This window comes from Dromaius novaehollandiae, chromosome 2, assembly GCF_036370855.1.
Source record: "Dromaius novaehollandiae isolate bDroNov1 chromosome 2, bDroNov1.hap1, whole genome shotgun sequence".
NCBI classification, from domain to species: domain Eukaryota; kingdom Metazoa; phylum Chordata; class Aves; order Casuariiformes; family Dromaiidae; genus Dromaius; species Dromaius novaehollandiae.
Genome location: NC_088099.1, coordinates 136,560,352 through 136,580,328, shown reverse-complemented (window position 1 = coordinate 136,580,328; position 19,977 = coordinate 136,560,352). Strand labels below are relative to the sequence as shown.

Sequence of the window (19,977 nt, the reverse complement as noted above, 5' to 3'; positions counted from 1 at the left end):
ATAAATTTAATACCTTCCCTGAAATGGAAGCAGCCATCTCCTCCTTAAAATTGCTGTCAAAAAGGTACTAAAAAATGTGGAGTGTTCAGGTCAGAAGCAGATTATTGACAAAGCTCAGTATATGAGCTTGAACTGTCAGACACTACACTGCTCCTTCTCTTCTTTCACAGTTCAGGAGTTTGGGGAAGCAATTATACAGCCTCCTTAAGGAAAGAAGTTCTACATATTCCTCTGCAGTATCTAATAATGGAGGCAAGAAATCAGGAGACAAAGAAAAGAATAGGGACTAAAAATACAATGTAGAAAATGGAAAACTAAACACAGAAATGGAAGAGGATGAAGAATAGTTGTAGATCATATGGCTTGGTCCTTTTAGAGCTGACTGGAAACATTGAACTGGAGAAACAATTCGACCCTTGATTCTTATTCCCATCTACCAAAACATTACACAGAGAAATGAGTGGAATTATGAGTAACTGGAATTGCTAAGTGGAACTACAGTAAGCTAGATATTGTCATACTTACAATTAAGAAAGCATCCTCAGTCATTTTCTATTCCAAAAGCCAATGAGTTACTTTTTATACCCACTATATATTCACTAGCTATAGTTCTTCTTTCATTTATGACCTGTTCTACAACTCTTTTCTAAAGCCTGCTTTTTGCTTCTTTCAAAGTATAAATGCAGTCTGTATGGTCCTGTGCTTCCCTTATAATGTTTTAAAACAGGAGATACCTTCATTCACAAATTGAAATCAGAACTTGGTAGAAAGACAGGAAACAGGCTACTCAAACTAATGCCTCACAGGATTTCTTTCTTTTTTTTTTTTTTTTTTTTTTTTTTTTGATGTCTTTCTTCAAGACATGTAACTTTTTAAAACAGCCCTAAAGGAATTTTGTCTAATGAAAAGATTCATTTCAAATCAGATTGAAACAGGCTACAGGAATTATCAGCTTTACATTATACACATTCAGGAATATCACAGTCATACAGTTATCCACACTGCACAGCTGTTTTCATGCTATATAATCTATATGAAAACATGTTAGAAGCAGGGCACTAACACAATGCAGGTTTACTGCTTCAGTCACAATCACTTTCTAACGGATGATGCACAGGAGGAGGCAAGTACATTTACTGTGGCTTTTAGCTGTTAGCATATTGTTTATTGCCTAATTTTAAAGTCCATCTAATAAATCTACATGAAAAAGTGTCTTAAAAACACAAAATAACTGGGTTAATAATCCTGTGTACATAATTGCATAGACTATATTAAAAGAGAGCTTTAGTTTTTAACTCTAATTTCAAAATGAGAGCATTCTAATTCTGTCTTAAAAATAGATTTAAGATTTACTTATACATCAAAAATTGTATGAGAGTAATAGTTTTCTTTTTTTCTTTTCAGAAAAGCAAGTAAATCAAGCATTTTGTGCTATAGAAAGACTCCTGGATTCCTGGAACACACTTCAAATAGTAACTTCTCAGGAGTTATTTTACACTTTCAAAAATATAATAATAATCCTCTCTTGCACTGGAATTTCAGCAGACTATTTTTTGCATTTTAAATGCATTCTAGATGAGAAGATACCTACTAAATCAATGACTAACTTTTACATAATAAACATATGCTTGTTTAAAAAGGAGTAACTATGCATGCAGAAATGGAAGTGGTACTATTGCTCTGTCATTTATCTCATAACTGTGTTGACAGACATAACAAAAACACTGCCTCAGAAAGAACCCAAAGAAGGTTATGCAACAGTGACAGGCATCATCCTGTAGAGACTATTCATTTATTAAGAAACTAAATTTTGGAAGATTGTAACTTCTGGAGATTATTCTATCATTTTATTAAATACATATAAAAATACTACGACTGAAAATGTTTGGAACTCTGCATATTTGGGATTGGGAACACTTGGAACAGGCAGAATAATGGACTAAATTTTAGCAATGGCTCATGAATCAGTGCTTCACAGAAAAGGACATGAGCCTCAAATACTGTTCTGGGTCTAATTCCTTTGAGAACAGGATGTGTGGAATTGCTTCACCGCTGATTCTGTACATTGCTGTGCTGAGTACAGGGTGACTCTTAGCACTGGATTGAAGGGTAACATTTCAAAAAAAGTTCCAGAAATTACTTTTTGTTCTGCTGGCCCAGGAGCTAGCACATTGTCTCTTGCACGTATCTAAAGGAGGATACCGACATCTGGACCGTCTGGATACTGATTCCTGGGATTCATGTCAAAAGGAATTACAGGAAGCTTATGGCAGGGTTTCTTTAATCTTCCACTATCATCCTCTGCCCCAAATATATGTTTGGAAGTCAGTGCATCTGCGGCAGCCTGACTCAGCATAAGGAGGGGCACCAGGCAAAACCACCTCCTGAAGAACCTGCCTATTGACCACGCATGGTGAGCAGTCAGGGCGCCAGCACCAACGCCCTCGGCGGCTCCTCAGCACGTACTCAAATAGTCACCTCCTCCTTTGCTCCTTTAAACTGTCTTAGTGATCTTCAATGAGAGAGTTTAAATAGAAACAGATAGGGCTCGTAATTCGAAGGCAAACGGAATTCCAGAAGCAATGAAGCAGGATCTTGTAAGCAGGTCAGCCTTAAAACACCATGTGGGAAATAGCATTTTGTTAGGAGCAAATATCTAAGTCACCATGAGGCTAATGAAATACTGAGGGGATAATCATTTTAGCATGCAGAAGGCAACCTTCACACCAGACTAATAACCTGCTGAGAAAAGACATCAAGCAAGTTACACAGGCAGCAGAAGTGGCCATAAAAGGAACGTGCACTGCTCCCAGGGAATGTGCACAAGGTGCCATCGACAAGGAAAACTAAAACACACTACAAAAACAGAGCAGAGCACAGGTAGAGCTGAGACTGTTATGTTAGGGCTTTCCATCACAGTAGTTACAACTCAGTCCAAAGCTAGTGTGCTTGGTCTACAGCAAACCAGTGCTGCCACTAATTTGCCACCTGTAAATTCAGTAGCATGATCACAAGTATAAACAGTACTTGCAAAGAGGCTAACATCATATTTACTGAAAACAAGAATTTTGGTATAGGCATCAAATAAAATAGCATCCAGCCTGTAACATAACAACTTGACTTTCTTTTGAGGGGAAATAAAACACACAAAAAAACAGCAACAAAAAACCCACCATGCAAACCAAAAATCCCAAACAACCCAGCGAAATAATGAAAACAGATAGAATATGGCAAATACAGAGCAACTGAAAACATGAAGAGCAGATGAACAGTATTTATAGAAGGTGGTGTAAGTTCTGTGACAACTAGAAAACAAAACAATTTTCATCTCTTCCCTGCTTTTCCTTTTTCGTACTAGCACAAGTTTCTCCCCACCGGTCATTATGTACTATCCTATCTGCACTCGACATCAGTAGGTACAAGCTTTTGGCCAAGGCACTCCATTCTTTAGACTGAGATGCAAAAACTCACTGTAGCTTTAAAAAGTATCCACTTCATTTCTCAGTATTGGTGAAGATGGTAACCCTAAAATTCTTTAACACACTTTTGTCACACCAGTCAACATGTAAAATTCAGACAGAGAAATGTAGCACTTAGCACAGCATAGTGGATTTGTCTCTTTTTTCTTGTTTCAACTTTTAAGTCTGTTTTCCAAGAATACCTCCGGAGCAATGGTTGAACAGACTAATCATGAAGCTTCCAGATTACTTTATGCTTACAAGTGCATGACTTATCTTAAAGATTCCTTTTCCTTGCGATAAAAATAGTACTACTCAGTATAACTTTGGATGTTCCCTTTATTCATATTGAACAAAATTTCTATAAAGTGGAAAAAAAATCAAAATAAAAAAATTCTATAAAGTGAAAAAAATCAAATTAGGCATTTAACACATTAAAAGACTTACAATTTCATTTTCTGTATCTGTCTGTGATAGGGACCAAGGAGAGAAACATTCATCTGAGTACTTTGATGGAAGAATCACCATATATGTAACACTATCTTTAAAATGTTAATTTTTGCCCCAAAAGTTGTTTGCTAGTGAAATTACAACAGAACTACCTGCCACTGAATCCCAGTACAGATCACTCTAGGATGTTTTTGCAGAATAAACTGCTATGTAACCTGTTACTTAATGCAAAAGATACAAAACAGATGTATTTATTTCAGTTGTCTGAGAAATGCAAAAATAATAAATAAGCCATTGCCTGACAGGTGGAGGAACACAATGTTATCAAAATGAGTTGACAAAAAAGTTTAAGATAAAAATTAAAATTAAAATTAAGATAATTTAAGATAATGTTTAATGGATAGAGAAATTAAAGTCACATTATCTTCTTCTTTCTCAGGGTATTTCTTACTACATCCATTAAAAATAGTTGCTTATTAAAATGTTTTGTAAGTAGGAGAAAGATTGGTGCCATTGATAAGACTGGTTTCTAACCAACTATTCCATTTCACAGAAAGTGTTGCAGTTTTGGCACTTGTAATTCTCTTGAACAGTGCAGGAAAAATGAACTGTGTAACTCACCTGCAGAAGACTATTTAATCCGTGGCCTAGTAGTTAGACAGCAAGGTGACTTCTCTTAACATCAGATCACTCCCTGGATGCCAAATTACACTGGCATGTCTGCTTCAATGCTCATGAGAAAATTTCCTGAGCATTAGATATAGTTCTATGGGACATTTCAAGTTCTGAAGAGTTGGGATTTTCCACAAAAAGAATATTCTCCTAGAAACTTACCAGCCAGCTCTAGCCTCAGGACATTAACGTGTACATACTATTCTTCTCCACTTACGGATAGGTTAAACTGTAGATGAATCATATTTTCCATTGCACTTCTATACAATGAGGCAAATGTAGCTGTGCATTTGCTTCATTCAGCCATTCAGGGATATAGGGAATGAATTTGAGCTGTCAACAGTAGGTGTCTCTTTCCTAACTCATTGAAGAACTGGAAAGAGTAAAATGAGACTAAAAAGACAGAAAAATTATCATTCTAAACAGTCAAAAGGCTGTTTACATACATACAGAAATCATGGCTCACCCTAGGTTTCATATGAAGAATTGGGCCAGATGTCTAACAATTTTCAAAGATGATTGCTAAAGCACTCTATACACAGAAGGACTGGAGGTTCAGAGTGATGCTGATAGATTAGGAAAGAACTAAGGTAGTAATAATTTGGTAGATGGAGAAGCATTGAGATTGATCTTTCCTTCCTAAACCTGTTCTCAAATACACATGGAAGTCTCTGATAGGCAAAAAAAAAAAAAAAAAAAAAAAAAAAAAAGCACAAGATCCCAGCAGACAGAAACTAAAACCTACAAAACTTAGCTGAAAATAAATTACAGTTCTTTAATCAAGATGACCAGTCATTGCAACAATAAATTTTACTTTTTTTAATTGTGTGCACTAGTTCTTAAAGATAAATTCTAGGAGATATGTGACTTGATATCACAACAACGCAGCATGTCAGGAAATTTACAGAGAAGAACGGACCCATGTCGACTATCAAGATCAGAGACGCTGAACTCCTTCCTGTACGTGGACAGGAGAACCAAGGGTCAAACAGGGCAGAGATTCAAGGCTCTATTTTTTAATTCTGGCTCTGCCAACTCACCTTGTACTTTCTGAGAAATGATTTTACCTTGGAAGAGCAGTTTCTCTTCTACAAGATGGAGAGAGCACAAAAAGCGAGAGCAGAGTATTTTGAAGATACAAAACTGCTATACTCTGAAACATCAGTCCAAGGATTTCAGATTGGTCACTTTGTCATTCAGGTACCAAAAATAAGTGGAAACTAAGAAATCTGGAGACTTGCTTCTTACTTAAGAGGCACATAGGAAACATTTCATTCCATTGGGAATTGGAGAAGATACAGAAACTGTCATCATAAAAAGGACAAAAATGTAATCGTGCATTCAAGAAAAAGTTTTAACGTAGAATTATGAGAAAAGATGTGGAAGAGACAAGAGCAGGAAAAGATCAACTGATTAGCTAATTAAAAAGTGCATCCTCAAGTGTATCCTCACATATATGAAAGCGGTTTCAAAATTTGACAAGCAATCACAAGCGGACATTTCCAAATCTTTCAGTGCTTAAAACCTTAATCATTGCAAAAAATTAAGCATATTACATCACAGTATATACACACAGGGCAATCCTGTAGGTTTGAAAAGAACTGGTGTTCTGGACTACAGCCACAAATCAAGCATATTACTGTATATGCATTTACACTTTACTGTAATTTGGAAATTCTTACAAGCTCAACAGTATAGTACTGCTAGAAGGTCAAGAGAAGCTTATTTAGCTGTATGCATCATATCTCTGACAAATTATCCGTGCTTAAATCACTTAAGAACTACAAACATAAGGATTATAAATACAATGAGTATTTCAAGGGCCAACATTAAAAAGGTGCATTTTACTGCTTAGCCATTTTGTTGATTAAATACATTTACGGGTACAACCTCTTTCCATTTATACAATTGTTTCAGTCCGATTCAGGAAATATACTATGTACCAAAAAAGTTATTTCCAATGCAGAGCCTTTTTAAAAGTAGACAGATACAGCTCAGTACATTTTAGGCAGTTGATTTCAATTCAACCCAAATACTTCTGTGTATGTGTTTAGAGTAGACTGTACATACTCCACACAAAATAAGCTCTTTTTTGAAGTTAAAAAACCTTAGTGTCCTAAAATAGCATCAAGAACTTTTTTCAGTTCAGTATTCATTAGAATTTTTTTCTGCTATTTTAACCTATGTGCTGAAAATACATTTAATCATCCACAAGAGATAAATAGGCATAACGAACATTGACTAGCCTCTTGTGAAAGGCAGAGCTCAGCAATCTCCTGATTACCACTGCAATTACATCAGACATTTTAACAGTGCTCACAAATACATTTCAACTACTTCAGTTAATACAGGCTGAGAGAGGCAATGTTTATTTAACCACTTAAAACCGACTGCTCCTGTAAGTATCCAGGATTTTTAGGATATACTCTTCTTTGACAGCTATCTTACAGTGACTACAGAACCAATGAGCTTTTAAGTGTTAAATTAACAGAAACAGACATTCATTGGTTATAGAAACACATGGGTCCAAGTCTTGTAGCTAATTCTCAAAACCCTTTTGAGAAGTTAGTTTCTGAATTTTCCTGGACCTTTAATGCTTCCTACACAGCTAAATAGGACCAAAATATAGCATCTTTGCCTACAGATAGGTCAGTATCACTCAAAGTATCTGTTAAAAAGCAGGTGTGCACACAAGCCTATATATATATGTGTGGGTTTAGGTTAGGTGCATTTCATGTAGAAAGACTTAGGCAGAAACTTTCTTACTCTACATAAACGCGTTGACAACGCTTCCCCCTTAATATCCCTTGGTGAACTGTATGAGTTCCTAATCATGCGGCAACATACTAGCAGGGCCCCCACTGCAGAAGAATCTGCTCCTCACTCAATTTTGCTTAAGTGACATTTTCACTGTCTCCTCTATTTCTTAAATATGAGGCTTAAGAAAAGCCTCAAGATAAATAGGCAGAAGGCAAACTTTACTTCAACAAGCAAAAGTTAGGGAAAGAAAAGCAAGGCTGCCACCCACAATCAGTTTCACAGATTTAAGATAAACGTGGACCGACTATTTAGCCGTGCAGTGATTCACCACAAATTCATTGCTGGGAACTTTACAACTATGAAATGGAATTAATCTGCATATAGAACAATGAAAAGTGTTTGCTGGTAATGGACATAGAAATAATACTGGTTTTGCAGCCAGTCAATTTTTTCATTTATAATTCAAAAAAGCATTTCATAATGAAAGTATGTTAAAAGCTAGCATTTATCTAAGTTAGTTTTTTTCCAGAAAAGAATAAAAATTTTCAAAATTCCTCAAAATTGTGTTCATCAATTCCAACTCAGGCTTCATAACAAAGGAAAAAAAATACACATGTATGCCAAGTAGATGTAACCTCAAGATTTCGGCAAAAAAAAGTCACTACAATTCTGGCACTACTAAACTGAATTCTTAGCTAGTATGTAATTGGAATACTGGGGCTAGACTTTGCAGCACTCTACAGTAATATATGTGGATGTTGTTAATATGGATGATTAATTACAATGAGAGCTAAAGGAAGCAACTGTTTATCATTTATAATTTATCATCATTGCTTTAGGACTGCAGAATGGCTTGTAAAGTGATATAAAAACATCAGTGACCTTCAAATGCAGCACTGAGATATCTCAGTGAAGTTTAATAGTTAAGTCTGCTTTGAAAAAGCAATAGTTCTTGTGTGGTGATTATTAATCACCAAAATTATTAATATGGCACTAAGAAGAAAGAATTACCAGTATTATAACTTATTTGGAAAACTATAGGAATAAATAAGCACTATGAAATACTATTCCACTTCTGCTATAAATTTTATAGCCAACTCTAGTTAAAATTCCACAAACAAGAAAGGGTGGAATATTAGGTAACAAAGAGGAAAAGCTGCATTGTAAAAAGGCACAGAATTTTCCCAAGTGGAAGAAGACTTCTCTGTCCTGCTACGCGACACATTTAACAACAGCTATACTTAGGGAAACATGTTTGAGGTACTTGTACTTCACTGGTCCTATGCACAGGCCATCTTAAGATTCAAATGAACCACAACTGAACTCTGACAGAATGAGCTCCTACCTTGAGATCTATGGCAGCAGAGTTCTGCAAAAACCTATATACTTCTCAGAGGATTTCAATGGACATAGCTTACCAAGAACACTGAAAAGGCTCTTTAAAGTTGTTACAACATTTTTCTGTTGGGTACACAAGATAAAGTTTGCTTTCAATCAATGTCCTCCTCCACTCAAGTTCCTTTTTGTGTTTCAAAAATATAGATACTGTTCCTAAAGCCAGGCTTCCTGAATAAAACACATATTAGCAGTAACAGAAGAGGGATTTTTGGTAGTAAGTTTAAAACACACAACTTTACACACACACACACACACACACACACACACACACAGAGAACCGTCCCCCCTCCCATCTCCTTCTGCATATGCTGCTTATCCAAATTCTATAGCTATATATGAAGTTTTATTATTATAGAGCAAGATGAAACACATAGGTGGTACATAACAAGCATAGTTTCAAGAACTAGTAAGGCTGTGACACGCAAACAGTATGTAAACAAAATTTTTTTCAATGACTGTTCAGAATCATTACTGAATATGTTAGGAGTTTGTTTGACAGAATTTCCATTTTGAATACACATAAAGATTATAAAATGAAGCACATGACAAATATTTCTAAAAACCAAAGCCATTGCTAGTTATTTATATTCTGAAAGTATGATGTCATGTAACAGTAACAGATACATCCTGGTATTCTTTTAAGTGGCAGATATCAGCAGAAAAGGACTTTTTCTCCCCCTGTGGTTTGCATTCATTTTAAACTATTTATTTAGGTGCTTTACAAGTTCACATGCATATATTGCTCATGTGGTTCTGAGTTACATAGATGTCAGTCATGTTTTCCTCTATTTTAAGACAGAACTCAGAAGAAAATCAACTTTCACAGCACCAGGTATCATTCCCGCTACAGTTCATATATAAGTTTAAATATATTTTTATCTGTCCATCAACAACCTTAGACCGATTTCAAATGACAGCTCAGATTTTCCAAAAAAGAAAGATGAAAGAATTCCTAACCTATTCATTTCTAAGCATAGAGTTCTGCACTCACCTCAGTAATTCATTTTTGTCATGGCAGAAGCAGTGATGCTTTCAGGCGGACCATCCCAGAGCCTGCAATGACCTTCCTGATGTAATCCATAACGAATAGCAAGACACATACCTCAGTGCTTAATGATGTCAGAGTCCCTGAAAACATTTAATTTTTTTGTGCCCTGAAAGGAGTACACCCACACTTTCTCAGTGGGTGCACATTTCTGCACTGCCATAATTGAGTCTGCAGTTTTATCCAGCCTGGAAAAACTCTAAAAACATACCCTTCCCTCTGTGAAGAAAATTCAGGAGGACCTTTTATTTATCCTGGAAATAGACTATTCAGGAGAGTGAAGTCTTAAGCTGTAGTGCCAGACTGCACGTTGCTATGCAGATCCATTGCTGCGAGTGAAGGAGTCCTCCCAGAAATGGAAGAGCTCTGTGGCTCTGCAACTTGGCCAGGCCTGGTGGCTATAGGAGATAATTAGTCCCTGAAAGATAAATAATATTCAGAGCAGTAGGCAGATCATCCAAGCGTGGAAAAAGTTTTGTCAGTGGAGTAAAAGATATCCAGGCTACTGAACACTCTGCATATTAGGAGGAATGAATCGTGCTGCTTGCATGTCCTTAAACCACTTGTACTTCAGCTGCCTAAATGAATGAGACTGAGTCAGTATTTCAGACAGATCTGAATTCCTATTTAGTTGAAGACCAAAAAGTCAGTGATAAAAAATGCTGTAGCGTGATTTTTTTTTCCTCTATAGACTCATATGCTATTTATATACTTGACAGTACTAAGCTACGGTAGTACTGTGCCTTTTTCTTCAGGAAGATTTTTTTGGTGAATAATCTTTAAGAAGTCAGCATATCTAAGACTCTGCCCTGATGAAACAACATTCTATTTTCCAGAATTCAACTGTCAGATTTATTTTAGTTTATCAAAGATAAGATACAATTCCAAGTCCCCATCTTTCATAATTAAAAAAAATCTGAACTTAAAATTGTTATGTCACATCATTTTAAATAAAGCATACACAGGAGTTTCTGGGTATTCAAGTAGACCAGGTAGTCTGAAGGTATATTATTTGCAATACACAGGCAGAAGCACTGAGATTTTCATGTGATCACTTCTTTCTCTTCTCCTCCTCCACTCTCCACTTTCTGAAGATAAATCACAGTTGAACAATTCTGTGGAGGGAGTCCTAGGCATAAGTTCACTGTTGAATCCAGAATTTCACTTTCCATTGGTTACACATTTAGGGTACATATTTTTATATTGTGACAGAAAAGAAAATTGAATAGATTACATTTTTTGAATTATAGTCAATATAATTAGTTTGGAAAGTGTCTCTTGTCAGTTTAATTAGCTGACAAAATTAATTTCTGCCTACTTAAATCCTTTTTTATTGTTACAAGGTAATGCTTGTAATTCCTGAATGTTACAGAACATTAATGCCTCCTGGAGAAAACAGTCATTTCTATGCAATGAAATTTTACAGGAGTAGTCAGAGAAAAGCTGCAACAGATTTAATGTATATTACAGAAAGTTAATATCTAAAAGGCACACAGATGCTTCAAACACATACAGTTTCAAATCTTTATTGTTTTAAAATTCTACATGTCTTTTACAATTACAATAATTTGTTACTTAAATGACTCTGGTATGGTTAATGTACAATGAGTTTTTTCCTGAAACTCAACCATGAAATACAATTTCATCAATATGATTTTTCTAAACAGATTAATACAAGATTTCTGTTTTGCTGGGAAGATGAAGTGCCTCACTTCAAACAAACTGCACAGGTGTCTTCCCTTCAGAATCTGTGTGATCAATCCATCGAAAGTGCTTTTGAAGATTGCAGATCTAACTGTGACTGATTTTCAAAATCAGTCTATCAAATTACAAGGTTTTTTTTTAAACATTAAAGAGCATTTTCATGTAATGAAACAAGTTGCAGTAGTTATTTTTATTCATCTACTGAGGCAAACTCATGTTGAAGAAAAATTATATGATTATCTGCATGCAATGAACACTCCTCTTTAAATAGTTGATGAATTTTACACATATAAAGAATCTGTTAAAGAGTGCAAGTATTTTGATAATGATTTCACAAAAGGACATATGCTGGTAATAATGGTAACTAACATTTAACATCTAAACACAAGCTAATGTATATTTAACAGGCAATTAACATGGCTAATAAGCCAAGTTGCATGTGGTTGCCCTTTGAGAAAATGAACTCATTTGGTCCACACTCCTAAAGTTATCTGGGTAAAAAACTGGAACATTTAGGGCCAGAGATTTTGATGAAATTCTTGTTTCTAAAATGTGACCTGTTAAAAAGTAAAAGCAGTACATCAGTGAAGTATACTGTCACATGACCTCAGTATAAAAAGATGGCCTGGTACTTGGAGCGATGAATGAGCACTGAAGGACAAGCCAAAAAAGAATGGAGACAGAATGAACCAAGATTTTGTTGTGTTATACTTTCTTGTTCCACGGTACTGCTTTCACTCTGTAGAATTTTGTACCCAAAGGAACTTTAAATCTGTTTTGTGCCTAAAAACAAACAAACAAAGAATTAGAAATGTAGGGTTATTCTTTTACTTTCATTTTTATATTTTTGAGCAGGAACTGATTTCCATCCTTTGCATTTTTCAGAGCTGGATATGGAGTCTAGCAAAGTTTCTCTGCATCTCCTCATATTAAAATATTACCATCTCTGTGTCCCCACTGGTGCCTCATCATTTCCTCAGACTCCTGTAAAATTCTGGCATTTAATGCCACCAAAACCTTACTAGGAACTGAAGGGAACTTTAGGAATTGCAGAGTATGGGTCATTCAAATATGACTGCAGAGGGTTATCAAAAATATTCATTAGTATCTGGAGAGAAAGGGAGAGGAAAGGTTTGTCACACAGGAAGAAGGAGCAGACAGGTTTACCCAGTAGTATTGACAGACCCACCTAAGCCACTGCCCACTTGCTCTTTTCCCTAGTTCCCCTTCTCCCCCTATTCACTGAGCAGCAAACAGAGCAGCAATAGCAGAATCTGGGAGAACTTTCATCCCCAAGTACCCTCACTCATAATATAGGGAGTATATTTTTCACAATTGTTACAAACATTAAATCTGCTTTTCTCTTAAATTTTATCAGATCATAATTTTTCCACTCCTATTTCCTTACCTTTTTTGCCTGACAATATTCTTTTTCCATCACTTTTCCTAGCACCCAAGGTCTCCTAGAGGCACCTGAAGCTAAAGAGACAGTATATTTATGATTATTTTAGATGAAAAATTAGTATTATCCCTATCCTGAAGTATTATCCTTTTCAAATGAGAAAAAAATAAGCAGAAATGTTCAATGTTTTGGACTAAAATACATGCTTAATGAAATAACTGTTTAAATAGCTTTAAATGAATGTCTCACTTCTAGTGTATTTTTTGCAAAATCTGTATTTTCTCCTGTACTCAAGATTTTTGTTTCAGAAATGTTTCTTAGGACACACACCAAAGGGAATTACTGTATGAATTTTCGTTTTTTACCAATAGAAATTTCCACATGCTGTTGCATATCAGAAGTGGTCAACAGAACTTAATGTCAATCAGCAAACCTTGTCATAGATTTATTCAGTTACAATAAATGATACCAATAATTTTAAAATAACCAAATAGTCTCCAAAAGAGCATCGAGCTCTAACTGAATTCTGAGATTGCTGAAGAATCTGTGCTGTATGTGGTCTGTGAAACATATGGGAAGAACTCCTAAGATATAAACATAACAGTCTTAACTATGGCACTGGAGTATTGCATACATAGCTATGTAAAATATAACTGATTAAATTTACTCAATTATTCAGTTACCGTTTTAAAGCTGTTTTCTGTTTTTCTTACTATTGGTTTACATACATACGGCAAAAGCCTTGTCATTCTGAGTATGCAGTTTGGGGTTTTGTAAGTTCTCAATTTAATTGTTTACAGATACTTTCTATTTCCTCTAAAATTTTTGCTTAATAAGTTTCTGAACTTTGACTACATCAAAGGGGAGGAATGGCTCAACAGGAAGGCTACATGACCTGTGTATACATGTATATGTGGAGACAGACACATGCATGCACAGATACACATGTTAATGTACACTGTGTACAAAAATGGCTTTTCTTTAAACAGCTTAATTTGTAGATGCATGTTTTTCTTCTTATTTTTACAAGATATTACTATCTATATAAAGTTTTGATTTAAAATGTTCTGCCTTGAAAAGTGTTCAGTATCAAAACAAATAGCTATTCAGGAAATCTTTATGTAAATTCTTCTGCAGTTTTTGCTATATGTATTATTGCTTATCATATCTACCACATACTTATTTATAAAATCACTTACTAAGTGTTAGAAATTTAAGAATATTATTTGTATGAAAACATAATAATTGGAAGTAATCTGACACTTACCACACTCACCTGGTTTGAGATCCAGTGCAGCAAGAGATTCTGAGTGCAAGAAATATAAGGTTGGACTAACAGTAAATAATACATAGTTGTCATGCCTTTCATCCAAGATGATGAGAACCAAATCACCAACCTGAAAACTGAAGAAATCAAGGAAATTAGCTAAAAAAGCACAGAAATTTCACACTAATTATACTGTATGTTTTTCCAAGTACTGCACAGACTGAGACTCAGTTATATAGTAACACAGACATTTCTAATTATGCCAGCTCATATACATTTTGTATTTTCTGAAGTCAACAAAAACTCCCACCTTTTAAAAAGTAGGTTTTTAACATGCTTCTTCTCGATCCCACAGCTCAAATTATTTTTTCAAAAGAATTGATAGTCTTGCTTTAAAAAATAAACAAACAGAAACATCTAACAACATACTAAGGTTTCAATTTTAAATTAATTTATATTCACCAATACTTATGATAATGATGGCTGTAACAGAGGATATACGTATGCTTTTGATGATTTAAACTGAAGTTCATTTGATCACGCAGATTTCAAAGCATTTATATAGGCATTCAGTCTTAAAATTTTAAGCAGACAGGACAAAGAAGGGATCAAGCATTCAATTGATCTTCGATCAGAGAGCTAAAAAGCAAAGAAACACTGTGGTGACTCTGTATTAAAAAATTCAAAAATCTTTTTTCCTGATACCAGGACGGCAAGTCACAAAGTTCTTATGCCAAGATTCAGTAGCAGAATTCAAAGACCTTTTTCTGCCTCCAACTTCTGTTTCAAGGTACAAATGTGTTTGAAGTAATCTATTTACCTGTGAATAAAATGAAGTCCAAAATAACCACAAATCAAGCATCAGGTCATGAGAGGGCTCCAACGCACACACAGTCTGTGTATGTGTGCGCATGTGCGTGTATGTGTGGGGGAGTGGCAAAGGAAGGGGAAAACAACATCTTTTGGACAGGTGAACTCTTTCATTTTTCTCCCAAAGACTGTTAGATCTGCCACAATATTCAGCTGCTCACAGAAAAAGCTGATTCTGCACATACTTTCCTTGTTACAATAAAAATGCAATTGTTGTAATTCAGAAAACATTGTTTTTCTTTCCAAAAGCATTTTTTCCATTACTCAATTAACAATCACTATATAAACAATCATATCATTCTTTTATAGGTACCTCAGCCTGATAAATGACTTAAGGAAACTACAGACAGCTGTTCCTATTTTGCATGAGTATTTGTTCAAGTAAACAGAATAGAATAATTGATTTATTTTCATTCTCTCAAGGTAAGCCAAAAATTTTGAAGACTTCAGAAAGCTTCAACTTCTATTGGAATACAATGGAGCACTAAACACATTCATGGTGAACAGCATTCCTTCTGTTTTTTTAGTATGATTTTGGAAAGGTAGCAGATAAACAAAAAGTAAATGAAAAAAACACTGGGAGCAATCTTATGGGGTATTATCCTTATGAACAGTGTAAAGAAAGGCTCTGTTAAGGCACAAAATTCAGGAAAGCCACTAACATAAGAAAGGCTCACGCAGGTTGCTGGGTCTCTTTTAAATAATGTTTATAAAATTGGATTTATGCTTAAAGGGGATGGTTCAGTAACTGGTAAGCTAGAGAAGATCTATAGATCTCAGAGTACAACAACAGAACTGAGACATTCTTTAACTACATATTTACTACTGAGGGCAGAGTCATCTGCTTATATGAAAATTAAAGTGTACTTACTCTCTGATTGCTATTTTTTCAGAATGTCTTGAGGATACTGACGACATACTTTGGGACATCTAAAAACAACAAAAAAGAAAAATCCATAAAATACTGGCAAGCTATGAAGCGTGTACTATAGGTAACAATATATTTTAGATAAATCATTCTTGGTTTCAAACCCTGTCTATTCTTGCAGATTCTACATTCACCCAAGAAAACAGCATACCTTTCTGTTATCCTGTTCTGTAGCTTCAATTTTTTAATAACTACATTTGATTATGAAGTGTATCATGTAAATGATTTCTCCCTCATTATGTAACAATGAAGTGCTTTCCGGATCAGTGTCACTAGTTTTTGTTCGGAGCATATGCAAGGCTCAATGATATAGCTATGCATTCTAACACAGAAGCCAGTGGCATACTAAAAGTTCGATAGTAAAACACATTTAGTACACTTAAACTGTTTGGCTGTTGAACTCAATATGGTCTCTCAGTTTTACTGCGGACTGTCACAAAATCTTAAATTTACTATAATAGACAGAGCAGAACTCCTTGGAACAAAACTTCACTCAAATTCACTAAGAGCAAACAAAGGCTTAATTATGTAAGTTTTTGCACATATTTTCTCTCATATATATGTGATAGCTGCCTTTCAGTCTGACTGAATTCCCCTAATACTGGCACATGAACGGACTATAATAGGATAAGCTAGCTGCAAATTTACAATACATTAACTTAACTGGAAAGAATACACGTGTGCATACACTTTCTCTGGGAAGTGTGATACTAAGAAATGAAAATGGGTAAAGCTACTTTGTATTTACAAAAGACTACATAGCACACAGACAAGCTAATAGAGAAGCTGATCTGATGTAAACTTTTATACTTGGCTACCCTTTGATAACTTCCTCACAGAACACAAATTACTATTACACTGTAGAAACTCTGATTAAAGATGTGGCAGTTTTCTATAGGTTTCCACTTCTTGGACCATTTATACGTGCTAGTCAAATCAATTTTAGTACATGATTTTTAGTATATGTCATTTTTAATGACATTTTCCACAATCGGTTTTCTTTATGCAGTCCAACTTCAGATCAAGTCTTTTTGTTAGAGATGACACATCTGACTCATTCACACTGTACTTTTTTTTCTTGGAAAAGATGCAGCTAACATGAAGGCTATCAAGTATATACAATTTCCTTAGACTGTTGTCAAAAATGTTTGAGAATTGTCTTTGCACATTAAAACCAAAGTTTTTCTTACACTTTTTAAAACTAGAATATGTTTTCAATTTAAATTAAAGGCAAACTAGTTTGATTTCTGTATTTCGGAAATTTTTAACTTTGAGAAACAGAATAGAAAAAAATAGGCAGTTAACAATATTTCTATTTACAGCTTTGCAAAAGTTTAGAAATCTAAACAGAAGATATTTCTTGTAGCCTTTAAACAAAAAGTTTCCTTTTCAATATTTCATATAAAATAGAAAACTCCTTATCAGCATTCCTGGTAATAAAAGTAGCTCCTTTTCATCTTTTATTGCTTTCAGAGGTAACCCACAAATTTTGTTTTAAAGCCTAATGGCCTTAAAAGATTTTTCTTTTCATTATGCAGAACAGGTGTACTGGGTTTCTTATTTTAATTAGCTGGATACAAATAAATATAATTAATATATTTAAATGTTGATGTACAGAAAATACATTTAAATGTTCAAATCCACTTCATTTTAGAAGCATAATGGGAAGGGCTGGGGAAAAGGAGGAGGAAGAGGCAAGAAATAATAAGAACTGATTTTCAATTTTGTTGTTGGTTACAGAGACATCCAGAGGACCACAAGTTGCCAGTTTCCTTGTGAAAGACAGAAATTTTTCTTCAACTTCCATTCTAATTTTGGAAGAAAAGTAAAGTATACTCCACTACTTTACAGCTGAATATCCATAAGATAGTTACCTCTTAAAAGGTTGGGAGCAAAATTCTACAAACAGCTGAAATGAAGGAGGGTTCCAATACTAACAAACATTATGAAATGACCAAATTACAGGTGAGGAATTGAAAAGATAGCCCATTCTTATGCCCTTTTAGAAACTAATTTTGAATTGGTTTATACACCAATGGGCTGCTAATTTCTCTTAAGTGGTTTGGTATAAATCACTACCAATAAGAATTTTGCATTTGTCTTGCAGAACATCAGGTATTCCTCAATTTAGTTTTACTCTTAGGTAATAGAGATCCAAAGTTTATCAGAGGAAACCTACAGAGAGTTTTGACAGACTGTCCAGTGTTTTTGAATTTTCTTTTAAAAGCTATGCTGAAATACCTTTTGATTTATTAGTCTTTCAAATAAATGAATCCTCATGTTTAAAAACATATTTTACAAGCTCTGCAATCTTTTCTCATGCCCTGCATTAGCTGGGTTGTTATGGACAGGTTTAATGTGGAATACAAAGAGTTTGAAAAAAAATAATTTCATATCTGTATATTTAAGGGGAGTAAGTTATATAGGAAGTTCCAATCCTAACCCAGACAGAAAAATGGCAGCTTCTACAGAACTGGAGAAACTTATCAAACACTTTTGCAATTAAATATAACTTGTAACTACGCAGATAGCAGTTCCTACCCCAGTTCCTACATATCATCTGTCCACTTAAAGAAAACGAGATGTCCATGGACAGTCCAAGAAAACTCTCAAAGGAACCACTTCCCATACACTCAGTAATTTTTTTCAGCATAAGGTTGAGACCTGCTAGCAAGGACAAACTGCATAAATAAAATTGAGAAGGATCAGGAATTAAGGAGACTCTCTTGCAGTATATTCTTTTTCATTTCATTCATAGACGCATGATTAAACACAAAATCGTTGAGGTTGTAAGGCACCTCTGGATATATCTAGTCCAACTCCCCTACTCCAGCAGGGTCAGCTACAGCAGATTGTGCAGGACCATGTCCAATCAGATTTTGAATAACTGCAAGGATGGAGACTCCACAACTTCTCTGAGCAACCTGTTCCATTATTCAACCACCCTCATAGTAAAAAAAAGTTTTATAAAAGTAAAAGCTTTTTAAAAAATAAAAAGATGGAATTTCCTGTGTTTCAATTTGTGCCCATTGCCTCTTGTCCTGTCACTGAGCACCACTGAAGATTCTGTCTTCATCTTCATTACATCCCCTATCAGATATTTATCAATGCACATAAGACCCCCCTGGATCCTTCTCTTCCTTCAGGCTAAACAATTCCAGCTCTTTTAGCCTCTCATGTGGCTAAGGGAAACTAAGAGTATATATAGCATGCATGTATATGTGTGTGTATCTATCTATATCTATCTAGCTATACATACATCTATATATTTACATATATAGCTATAGTTTGAGTATTTAATATAAGAAGTTTAAAATGATTGTCAGCATTTTCAGTTGCTAAGCAGTATGAAAGTTTCACGCCTCTCAGAAATGACAGATGCCAGTGGGAGTGTCTCTGACTGCTGGGAATGCTTTCTTAGGATAGTTTGATTATTGGCCTGTCAGTTAAAAAGCACTTTATATGAGAAGTGTGACAGAGACACATCTGCTCTCAATGTTGAGTATGTTTGTGTGTAAAATTAAACTACAGCAGCAGTTTCTCTGCCCTAACCTGAAGTCTTCTCAGAAGTCTGCATATAGGTTGAAGCTGACTTACATGTATGCTTCACCTTGAATAACACATTACAAGCTGCTAAATTTTCTCATTCCTTTGTAAGATTTTAATACATACATTCACAGCCATATTTTGAAAAATTAAGAGAATCCTCTTAAACACTACCAAAAACAGTTTTCAAAAATAACCTCTAAATTATTGCTAATACTCCTCATGTGCTTAATGTGCAGGCATTTGCATTCTTCTAAACTGGCCTTCAATTTACTTCTGTTGGAAAAAGAATGAATCCAGCCAAATTAACTTTATTTATTTTTTATTTTTTTTTTTAAGTCTGGATTGGTCTGTGTTCTTTTCAAAATAAAAGTTGTGTTTCCCTCTAGTCTTTTTCATGGGAAAACTATTACGTTGATGTACCTCTTAAAGGTTATCAAATTACATCTATTTACCACCTTTTTCCCTCTCTCACTT

The 19,977-nt window shown here is 34.8% G+C and overlaps 1 protein-coding gene across 6 annotated transcripts in view; it reads right to left on the bottom strand.

The window, feature by feature from the left end:
* Positions 1 to 11,293: 11,293 nt before the first annotated feature.
* The window catches only part of RB1CC1 (RB1 inducible coiled-coil 1), an 82,175-nt gene continuing 73,491 nt past the window's right edge, over positions 11,294 to 19,977 (bottom strand). For 5 of the 6 annotated variants that reach the window (XM_064507545.1, XM_064507544.1, XM_064507547.1 and 2 more), the window contains 4 exons: positions 15,898 to 15,956; positions 14,157 to 14,293; positions 12,896 to 12,966; positions 11,294 to 12,270 (listed from right to left, as the gene is read on the bottom strand). In XM_064507545.1, the coding sequence (XP_064363615.1) occupies positions 12,193 to 12,270; positions 12,896 to 12,966; positions 14,157 to 14,293; positions 15,898 to 15,956 (345 nt within the window). In that variant the 3' untranslated portion in view covers positions 11,294 to 12,192. The remainder of the gene's footprint in view (positions 12,271 to 12,895; positions 12,967 to 14,156; positions 14,294 to 15,897; positions 15,957 to 19,977) is intronic. The other variant, XM_064507548.1, reaches the window with a different exon arrangement.